Source organism: Rana temporaria, chromosome 4 (genome assembly GCF_905171775.1).
Source record: "Rana temporaria chromosome 4, aRanTem1.1, whole genome shotgun sequence".
Classification (NCBI taxonomy): domain Eukaryota; kingdom Metazoa; phylum Chordata; class Amphibia; order Anura; family Ranidae; genus Rana; species Rana temporaria.
The window spans coordinates 53,490,411-53,502,076 of NC_053492.1; the positions used below are offsets into that span (position 1 = coordinate 53,490,411).

The 11,666-nt window shown below is 44.3% G+C and overlaps 1 protein-coding gene across 2 annotated transcripts in view; it reads right to left on the bottom strand.

Annotated features, from left to right (window-relative positions):
• LOC120936220 (cytochrome P450 2G1-like) overlaps positions 1–10,546 on the bottom strand; it is a 73,650-nt gene extending 63,104 nt beyond the window's left edge. Inside the window, exons 1-2 of one of the 2 annotated variants that reach the window (XM_040348413.1) lie at positions 10,348–10,546; positions 3,235–3,404 (exon numbers count right to left, since the gene is read on the bottom strand). In XM_040348413.1, the coding sequence (XP_040204347.1) occupies positions 3,235–3,402 (168 nt within the window). In that variant the 5' untranslated portion in view covers positions 3,403–3,404; positions 10,348–10,546. The remainder of the gene's footprint in view (positions 1–3,234; positions 3,405–10,347) is intronic. The other variant, XM_040348412.1, reaches the window with a different exon arrangement.
• Between the last annotated feature and the right edge of the window lie 1,120 nt (positions 10,547–11,666).

An 11,666-nucleotide genomic window follows, 5' to 3' on the forward strand; every position in this document is an offset into this window, starting at 1 on the left:
AGGTGGTTACCATAATAAATAAAACGTTTAAAACTAAGTTAGAAGCTGAGTCTAAGACATGCTTGTTAGGCAGCATAGAGGAGAATAGAGTGTCAGCCAGTTCCCTTGAAGTGGTACTGAGATGCCTCTTCCAGGCAAGGAAGTTAATTGCGTTGAGGTGGCAGGCCCAGATGCCACCCACTGTCAAATCTTGGGTTGAAACTATTAACACAATGATTTGGAGTGAGAGAGTGACACTTACTCGACAGGGGAATTATAGTAAGTTTGTGAGGATGTGGAAACCCTGGCTAGACGAAACAGGATGTTCTGTATAAAAATCGCCATTCAAATTCAATAAATATCTTAACCTATCGGGTATCCCTTTATGGGGAAGACGTATTTAACGAAGTACATTAACTTCAAAAACCGGCTCACGGTGTGATGGGAGGGTGGGAGGGCGGACGAGGATTTGCGGGGTGGGGGAGGGGAGGCGAGGTATGACAGTTCAGAAACAAGTGTTCTTTCATTTATTCACAATGTTATAAAGAACGAGGGTAGGAAAAGATAAGGGGAAAATAGGGAAAAACGTATGGTTGTGTATTGTTTATATTACATACGATGGTGTAACACTTTTTGTATCTTTTTATACGCAAACAACAATTAAAAAACATTGAAATTAAAAAATTAAAGTATGGACGTCATTCCCATGTCGAATTTTTAAAATTTTACGTAGTTTGGGTAAGTCGTTCTCGAATAGGGCTGGGCGTCGTTTACGTTCACGTTGAAAGCATTGGCTTCTTGCGGGTTAATTTGGAGCATGCGCACTGGGATACTTTTACAGACGGTGCATGCGCCGTTCGTAAAAAGCGTCATTTACGTGGGGTCACATAAAATTTAAATAACACACGCCCACATCTACCACATTTGAATTAGGCGGGCTTACGCCGGCCTATTTACGCTACGCCGCCGCAACTTTCTTTTGAGAATACGGCACTTGCCTGTAAAAGTTGCGGAGGCGTAACGTAAATAGGATACGCTACGCCCGCACAAAGATACGCGCATCTACGTGAATCCGGGCCACAATCTCTAACCATGTTATCAAGTATATCTGCAGTAACATCAGTCAAGTAAAAGTTTACACATGGATTTGGAATCTCCACATGTGACAGTGCTGCTGTGTAGTGACTGGCCCAGCGCAGTCATATTGAATGAATTACTGTCTCATCAATACCTGGGAATTTTCTTCTCTGCTGGTTGCTGAATACAGCAGCGGGGAAGAAGGAAACATGCTGGAAAGAGGGAGCTAAAAACAAACCTTTCATTTTGAGATGCATGGTCATATCATGAATATGCTTTAAAGTATGCTCCCCTTTCTAAAATCTGATGCTTATGTAGCACTACACCTGAAGGAGCTGCTGGTTTAGATTTGGTTTTTGCACGTTACCTCTAAGTTCGTTGTCTAGGGGAGGAAGTCTTTAGTAATTGCAATGTCCACACAAGATGTAAAACCTTCGATTGTTCGGTTTTATTTTTGCTGCATAAACTTGTGAAGAAAGCAGAGAGTATAGAGAGAAGGGGAAGGTTCAGGTACACGGTACAGAATGCACAAAAAGTATTCAAAGTTCCAGTATTCACCACTCACTCCTGAGTGGGTATTGCTAATCCGAATAGACCCCTCTCACATGGCCTAGCAGCCGTAATGATGCACGGACAGTATAGAAACAGTCTCTGCCACAGACCTTCTGAAAACACGGAATGGATAGTCAGGAATCCTCTGCCACAGGATTTAAAGTCCTGAACTTCCTGCTTTACAGCCAAAGAGCCTTTAAGCCAATCCGGCAGACTGTAAGACAATTTGCGTAATGGATCCCTTTTCCTTAACAAGGTCACCAGGCCTATCCCGAGACATCAGCTTGCCTTGCTTGTCTCCTCCAGGGCAGGTCCTCCCCCGGTTTCCTTCACTAAGACGCTTCCTCCACTTGGATGGACAGCTTGGGATCCCCTGTAGAACCATAGGCCCCAGCCAGCATAGCTGGGCCTACTTGATAGGAACACAGCCTCAGACCAACATGGTCTCGAGACTGGAATCCCGCACACCCACCTCGCGCCAGGAGGGCCACGAGACAGGGGACCCCAGAAAACGTTGTCTTCCCCTTAAATACCCCCTCCCAGCATGCACATTGGAGCACCACTCCCACTGGGCTTCTGCCGAGAAGGGTCACTTAACACACAATGGTTTGCCCGAGTTCCAACATGGGCCTGAAGTGGTAACGCCACCCACAGGCAACAAGGAAAAACTTCTACCGAGCACAACCACAGCCAGAACAGAGGCGAATTTTAAATAGAATTAACAGAATCTGAGCCCAACTATGGCTCGGACACCCCTAAATTTACAATAGCGTCGGACTCATTGGGAGACCAGTGCTACACTTATAAACTACTCCTTGGTGTTGGGGCTGAGAAGAAAGGCAAAATAAATTCTGTTGTATCACAGACAATACCATTAAGGTGGTACCATAATGCCATAGACGATTCAAATCTCTTCAGCAGGAACTGGACAATATTTGAACCGTGTATGGGCAGGCTGAATGTACCAAGTTGATCCATCAATGGATTTGGGTACAACCAGCCTGCCAGATTTTAATTGCAATTATTGCTAACAACTGCTATAGCGGCTAGCAATAATCACTGTCTTGGCAGGAGGGAACCCCTCAGTTCTGTCTGTGTTGATGGGAAATTGTGCAACCCGTGGTTGCAGGAAATAAATTTGCACCATCTATGGCCTGCTTTAGAAGAGGGAAAAACACAATACTGACAGATGGAACTACAGCTACAATCTGTTGCCACTCACATCCCAGATTTACATAAGAAGCTAGTGAGCGACACCATTCACCAGACTCTACCTATAGTTTTAATGTTGTTTTTGCTAGGAATGGTCCTCTAACTCTCCATAGAATTATGAAGTGTAACTACTGTAATTAAACAATGCCTACTGAAAATGAACTAGCTGAGTAAGACATTGAGGGAAAAGAAAGAAAACATTTAAAGGGAAAGTAAGAATTAATTAACAATAGATAATAACAATTTCTATATAATGCACGTAGCAGAGGTAAGCTCAGCAGCCTCTATTGGAGAGACTTTTATCCAAATCAACTAAAGAGTTTCTACTTATCCAGTTCCATTTTATCAATGATAATCCCTCTACACTCAGGTATTTGGGTGCTTGGCTTTTCTACGCTTGTGTTTAGGACTCACCTTGGGATAAACCCGGTACAATGCGAAGCTCACTTGAAGCAGATTACCTATAAATGGCAATGGAGTCGGTCCTGGAGGAAGTCGGAGCCGTGTCTTCTGTATTCTCCATACAGTTATAATGAAGTAGAGGAGCAGCAATGAACAGAGAGACAGCGTGAGGACATCCATGTCTGACAACAAAACAGAACCACAGTGTATATGTATCCTATATCTTTGTCAATTATTAACATGTTAAAGAAAATGATTATGTTACTGTGTAACCCAATGTTTTTTCAAAGCTCAACTACCCCGAGTAGATCAGGATCCAGAGAACGGAGGGAGAGACAGGTTAGCTAAAGAGACAATTCTTGGAAAATTTGGAAGATTCTTGGAAACCCAATCTTTTAGCTTGGCTAAGAGTTGGGCCAAACTCCCTGGCAGCGGGGATGGCTACGATATTAAATAGAGCAGTCAATACTGCTCTGATAAGTACCAATTTGTACCTCGTCGCCACTCCGACTGAGTGGGTAAAGTGCCCCCGGACAGACCTCTCTTTACAGGCCTGGCAGCCAAGATGCCACTTAGGATTTCTGGAAGGAACAGGCCACTCTCACAGGCCCGGCTCGGGCCTCTGCCACAGGCCAATTACAGTAACTGAGCTAGATAGATAGATGGAGCGAATCCTCCCAGTAGATTTCTGCATCGGTCACCAGATGACAGCAAACATACCTGTCAGCACTCTGGTCACCGGATCCCCAATTGGTTTGTTCAGGCTCTGTTGGACGACCTGCTTCGGGGTCCCCCTCAAACCGACTCCCCAATCGAACGGCACCCAGCCTGGGATCCTCTCAGTGGAATCGGGAACCCAGCAAGTCGCTAGGGTCCCCTGGTACCTCCGGGTGAGGCCCCAAGTAGTCTGCAATCATGGCCAGGTGGGCCACGCCGGCATGGTCCATGGATGTGCGCACCCTGAAGGTGGATGCCACATCTGGAACCGGGACCCCGCGAAGATTTTAGAACACATGACACCTGTCACAGATATACTCCTCTCCAGCACTCCCTGCGAGGTAAAAACTCCTCTGATTGGCTGCTGGAGAAACTTACTCTGCCAGAACCCCTCTGGTACCAACTGCTGGCTAGGGATGATATTGCATCCCTGGACCACAGACTGACCCAGTGGACATTTATGGAATGACAGAAGTCCCCAAATTTGACCAAATAGTGAATGGGAGCAAGGTAACTCTCCCATTCCCTACTAACTTTAACAGAGTGCCTATACTGAAAGTAAGGGGGGGGGGGGGGGGGGGGGGGGGGGGGGGGGGGGAGGACTGCAGCAGCACCTGTGGATCTGATCCTAACAGAAAAAGTGATAATATTTTGAAGTATGGTAGCTGCGCTGTGGGGAAGGGAATGGGAAGGTGGAAGTGAAAGATTTAACAGTGAAAATACAAAGTAAAATGGCTACTACATATACAAACACCAAAAATAGCATAAAATAAGTGGGGGGATATAATCAAACATGTCAGTGAATCTCATATTTTTTTCTTTCTCTTTTCTCTCCTTCCCTATATGTTACTTATAATATAGGGATACCTATTTCTCTCTTTTTTTTTGAGGCATATCCTACCACTGAAGAATTATATTTAGACGGTGTGATAGATCAATACTCTTACGTTTTGTATTTCCACTTTCAATTTATTGTTCCCACAAGTCAGTGGTATGATAGCTATAAACTCTCCACTATAGAAATTATAATTTGTTAGGGGAACATTTTATCCCTTTTCCATAACGCATGGTTTACTATTCAATTAAGTTAATTACTCGTACATTTACTGAGCGTGCCCCCACTCATCTACAGTTTGAACCCATTTGGGGTGGTTGAGTGGTCAGGAGGCATGCTCTACAGAAATTTACCAAAATATCTGACCCATTATTGGGTCCTCTCATTTGTTGTTTAACCACTTGGTAACCGCCCTATAGCCGAAATACGGCTACAAGGTGGTTCCCTAACTCTAGGAGGGCGTCAATATACGTCCTCCCAGAGAGTCAGAATTGCGCGCCCGAGTGGGCGCGCACACGCGATCACCGGCGCTCGGCGGGTCCACGGGACCCGCAGCTACACGAATCGCGGTAAGGAGCCAATGGAAGCGGCTCCTTACCACGTGATCGCGCCGTCCAATGACGGCGCGATCACTTGTAAACAAACCGGCGTCATGTAATGACGCCGGTTCCTCCCTCTCCTCTCTGTACCGTTCGGTACAGTGTGAGAGGAGAGGGAGGGGGGGGGGGAGCGGGCGGCACTGTGGGCTGGATCTGTGACAATTGCAGTCACAGATCCAGCCATCCCTGCGCAATACTCTGCAATATAAAAATAATAAGCGCTAAAGTATGAGTGCAATACTCTGCAATACCCCACCCCATACTCTGCAATACCCCACCCCATACTCTGCAATACCCACCCCCCCATACTCTGCAATACCCACCCCCCCATACTCTGCAATACCCCCCCATACTCTGCAATACCCCCCCCCCCATACTCTGCAATACCCCCCCGCCATACTCTGCAATACCCCCCCGCCATACTCTGCAATACCCCCCCGCCATACTCTGCAATACCCCCCCGCCATACTCTGCAATACCCTCAATACTCCAATACCTTGCAATACGTCGCCTATGGGGATTTTTAAGTAGCAACGTTTGGCGCAATTTCACGAGCGTGTGCAATTTTGAAGGGTGACATGTTGGGTATCTATTTACTCGGCGTAACTTCATCTTTCATATTATGCAAAAACATTGAGCTAACTTTACTGTTTTGTTTTTTTTTAAGCACAAAACTGTTTTTTTTTAAAAACACGCGTTCAAAAAATTGCTGCGAAAATACCGTGCAAGATAAAAAGTTGCAACAACCGCCATTGTATTCTCTAGGGTCTTTGAAAAAGAAGCATATATAATGTTTTGGGTTTCTATGTATTTTTTTAGCAAATAAATGATGATTTTTACATGTAGGAGAGAAATGTCAAAATTGGCCTGGGTGCTCCAGAACGCCTGATGGTGCTCCCTGCATGTTGGGCCTCTCTATGTGGCCACGCTGTGTAAAAGTCGCACACATGTGGTATCGCTATACTCGGGAGGAATAGCAGAATGTGTTTTGGGGTGTAATTTGTAGTATGCATATGCTGTGTGTGAGAAATAACCTGCTAATATGACAGAAACTAGATTTTTTTTTTTTACAGAATTTTCAGTCTATTTTCTTTTATAGCGCAAAAAATTAAAACCGCAGAGGTGATCAAATACCACCAAAAGAAAGCTCTATTTGTGTGAAAAAAAGGACAAAAATTTCAGATGGGTACAATGTTGTATGACTGAGTAATTGTCATTCAAATTGTGAGAGCACTGAAAGCTGAAAATTGGTCTGGTGATTAAGGGGGTTTTCGTGCCCAGTGGTTAAGTGGTTAACTATGTGCTACTCATGAAGTTTTCTTCCTACTCCCCTGTTAGTTTTGAGTTGCATGGAGTTACGGAAGCATTGACATGTTTCTACTTACTGTATATGTATCTCATAATATGTTGCTTATTACATTTTGTTTGCTTTTTTTTGTTGTTTTTTTTTCTTCATGTAAAACTCAATAAATATATTGAACAAGAATAATAATAATAATAATAATAATAATAATAATAATAATAATAAGTGGGGGGGCATGTGAAAAACTATCAAAAATCACACATGTGATGAAGTCCTATCCATAAATAAGGATCAAATCTAGCAGTACAGTAATTCCTCCACAGAACACTGTCTAGAAAAAGGAGGTGGAGGTGTTTTATCTAGACAGTGTTCTGTGGAGAAATTACTGGACTGCTAGATTTGATCCTTATTTATGGACAGTACTTTATCACATGTGTGATTTTTGATAGTTTTGCAAATTTTTTTCCCCCCACTTATTTTATTCTATTTTTGGTGTTTGTATATGTAGTAGCCATTTTACTTTGTATTTTCACTGTTAAATCGTTACAGGAGTATAGGTGTTTGTTCACTTTCATCTGTATTGTTCATTGTAGTATCATCAGATACCTTAAAAAAAAAAATATTATTTCACTGTTTAGTTCACCCACGATCCCTTTACTTCGCATTCCCTTTTCACTTCCCATTCCCTCCCCCACAGCGCAGCTACCATACTTCACATTATTACCCTGTGATCTCTGTTTCCTAAGTTGTCCCATGTTTCCACATCTGCAATCAGATCTGTGTTATTTGTAATTAGTAAATCTAGCAATGTATTATTTTTTAGTCAGAGCATCCACTGCCTTAAATGAGTAAGCAGTTTTGTCAGCCCAGTCGATATCTGGATAATTAAAGGGGTTGTAAAGGTTAAAAAAAAATCCTAAATAGCTTCCTTTGCCTTAGTGCAGTCCTCCTTCACTTACCTCATCCTTCCATTTTTCTTTTAAATGTCCTTATTTCTTCTGAGAAATCCTCACTTCCTGTTCTTCTGTCTGTAAATAAACACAGTAATGCAAGGTTTTCCCCCTGATGTGGAAAAAGCCAGTTGAGGGGGGAGGGGGCGAGCAGGAGGGTCAGGACACTCTCTACTTTGCAGATAGAGAAAGGAGCTGTGTGTTAGTGGGCGTCCTGACACTCCTGCTCGCCCCCTCCCCCCTCAAGAGGCTTTCTCCACACCAGGGAGAAAGCCTCGCATTACGGTGTGGAGGAAGCTCTTTAGGGGAAAAAAATACTTTTACAACCCCTTTAAAGTTCCCCACTATGTTAACATTGCTCTGCCATGCTGCCAATCCCAACTGTGACAGGGGACCAGACTTCTCCTTATACTTAAGAGAGCCTATAGCATACACCCACTATTCATTTTCCATTTATTTATTTCATTTAAAGCTCCAATCAGAGGGATTCTGTCTCCTCCCTGCTAAAGTGCCAGTAACTGACCAAAAACTCAGCTCAGGTCTCCATGAACCCACACCCCTCCTTTCTGCACCAGTTCCTCAGCCATTAGTTAGGTTCTCTATTCCCCTGCTGCCTCTCTGGTTCTGCTTGAGGTACATGCAGTACTTCTGAGGATACTGCCCTGAAGAATATTTTTTTTAATACACCCCCTAAGTCCCTGAAATATATTTTTAGGACGCTCCCTATTCCTCTAACTTTGTCATTGGTGCCAAAATGGACTATGCCAGCTAGGTCCTCCCTAGCCCCACCTAACAATCTGTCCATCTGATCTGAGATGTGCCAAACCCGAGCACCTGGTAAATAACATACTGTTTGGCAATCACTGTCTTTGTCACAGATTGCCCTATCTGGCCTTCTAATAATTTTGCCCCCTACCACTAGTATCTGCATTTCCTTTAACCTTGTCCCCATCCTCACTGGAGGAGTTGTTCCCCTGGCAGTAGAGTAGTCACTCTGCTTCAGCAATCCCACTCCTTGACAGATATCCCCAACATCAGCCAACCGGGCGTATCTATTGGTTGGGATGTGTCAGCTCAGGACTGATATCCATAACGCTTTCCCCTCTGCTCCATCTAACTGTCGCCACACTACTCTGTTCTGTTGCCTGCACCTCCACATCTCAACCCTCCACTGTATTGGCCCCTGACAGGTACAGTCCAAACTCCTTTTCAGATCGATAATGCTTTAAAGTGTTGTCAGTTGCTTTCTTAGATTCAGGATCTTGTTTTCCAAGGAAACAACTTGCTCACATTTTGCATAGCAGTTTTCTCCCTCGCAAGGTTGTTCAAAGAACATATACATGAAATATTCACTGAGCCACAATACCATTTCCTTTGGACCATTCCATGAAGATTAGGAATTATATTTTACACAATTTAGTATTAATCTTCCTTCCTGACTTTATTGTATTCTAAGCACTAGTTGTTCCCAAGCTGTTTGGGATTTCCCAATCACTGATTACACGGCCCCCTATGTCCTACTCTCCTGTCCTAATTCTTTTGGAACCTTTGAAGACAAAAGTTTTCAACATGCCCGGGTCCTGCTCTGGTACACTTTGCTGTCACATTCTATGAGTGTTCCCAATCTTTCCCCTTGCTCCTGCTCACTGACCACACGCCACCTGGTGTCCGCTTCTCCTTCTCATTGTGGGGTGTGCTCTTCCTTATGCACCCACTCACATGACCTCTGGTGTCCGCTCTTAATGCTCCTGCTTGCTCATTACTTGACCTCCGGAGTCCTCTCTTCCTGATCAGACATCCTTTCTAATTACTCACTGTGCCTCCACTCTCATAGCGTTCCAGTACTCACAGTTCCATACTCACAGCCCTCAGTACTCACAAAGAGTCCTCAGTACTCATAAAGTTTCCCAGTTACTCATATTCCTCAGAACTCACAATGCTTCCTGTTACTCAGACCTCAGTGCAATACTCCCAATTACTCAGTCCTCAGTACTCACAATGCTTCCCGGTACCTAAAGTTCTCAGTACTCACAATACTCCCAGTACTCATAGCCCTTAGTACTCACAATGCTCCCAGTTACCCACAGTTTTCAGTACAACGCTCCTAATGTTCACACTCCTTAGTACTTACAATGCTCCCAATTACACACAGTCCTCACAGTCTTCAGTGCTCCCAGTTACTCAATTCTCACTTCCCAATTATTTACAGTCCTCAGTACTCACAGCACTCAATACTCATAATGCTCCCAGTAACTCCCAGTTACTCACAGCCCTCAATCCTCACAATGCTTCCAATTACTTAAAGCCCTCAGTACTCACAATGCTTCTAGTAACTTACAGCCCTTGGTACTCACAATGTTCCCAGTTACTCAGTCCTCAGTACTCACAATGCTCCCAGTTACTCAGTCCTCAATACTCACAATGCTCCCAGTTACTCAGTCCTTGGTACGCACAATGCTTCCAGTTACTCAGTCCTCAGTACTCACAATGCTCCCAGTTACTCAGTCCTCAGTACTCACAATGCTCCCAGATACTCACATTCCTCAGTACTTACAATGCTCCCAGTTAGTCATATTCCTCAGTACTCAGTCCCAGCTCCCACAATCCTCTCACAAAGCCTCAGCTCTCCCTCCTGCCACTAATTCAAAGCACCGCCAATTACCACTGGGTTCACCACTTAGCTCAGCTCCCGCTGCCCAGCCTCACACAGCTTCCTCTAACCTCTCAGCGTGTCCTGTAGTTCCTATGTCCTCTCAGTGTATCCTGCAGGGTTCTCCTGTGCCCAGTGTGCTCTCAGAGATCCTGTGCTCAGCCTACTCACAGATCCAGCATCAACCCACACAGCCCGCACAACCCACACAGAGTCATGGTCCCTCACAGATCCAACGTCAGCCTGCACAGCCCACTTACAGAGTCATGGTCCTTCACAGATCTTTTAATTTGACATAAACACACCAACACCCACACAGGTTGAACTGGATGAACTGGTGTCTTTATTCAAGCTTACTAGCTATGTAACTATGTATAAATTCCTTGAAAACCTTTGTAATTTTTTTTTTTTTCTGCAGGAGCTTTAGCATTAAAGAGTCTCACGTTAACCCAAAAAAAACCTCCCAAATCACTTATAAACATCTCCCAGGCACAATGGTTGTATAAGACAAAAGTTCAACATGGTTGATGATGGATGGATGTACATTGTGGGATAAAAAGGACTTGTCAAACATTTTGGGTGTGTTTATTTCTAGGGTACATTCTTTTTTGTGAATGAGTAGGTGTAGTATTCACATGGGAGGACAGTATCTAGGGGCCCTCCTTTTTAAGAGGGCCCCTAATCCTCTAGTCACATACACCAACAATCACTAGGCCAGTTGTGTAGGGAAGAGGCCCTTGTCCTTGATAACATGGCTGTAAGGTGCTTTGCCAGGGGTTCCCCCTTTCCTGGCCACCCAGGCTGCATGCTTAGATAAGGGTCAGGTATGGATTATGGGGGACCTCACACTTTTCTCTTTCTTGTCTTTTGCACAAGATTCTCCCTAAAATGCATACCAGAATTGAAGGGTCTGGTATAGAATTGGGGGGACCGCATGTCTTTTTTAAATGGGTCCCCCTTAAAATCTATACCACACCTAAAGAGCCTTGTATGCTGTTTGTTTACAATCACTTACCTATCAGTTGGGAATCCCAAGCTGATAGCTAAAAGTGCTGGATGGGGATGAGTACTTGATGAGTGCTGGCTCCCTAACAACCAGGAGGAGGCTTTCACATTTATCAGTGATATTATTACCATATATTTAGGTAGCACCATCTACCATAGGTAGGTGCTAGATGTGAGGTTTTTGGTGTTAGCTGCCAGTGCAGGTAAATTTAAGCAGGTCTATGCCACGAGCTAGGCTGGTTTGTTTTTGATATGGGGGCAGGCAGTGGTTTAGTGTAGCAGTGAGTGTGACTGACATGTACTTCAGCTTTTGGGCACCTCCCATGTTTCCAGTGAGAATGTTCTGGAAAGGGGGCAGGGCTGAAAGTTGGAGTGGCATGTAGGA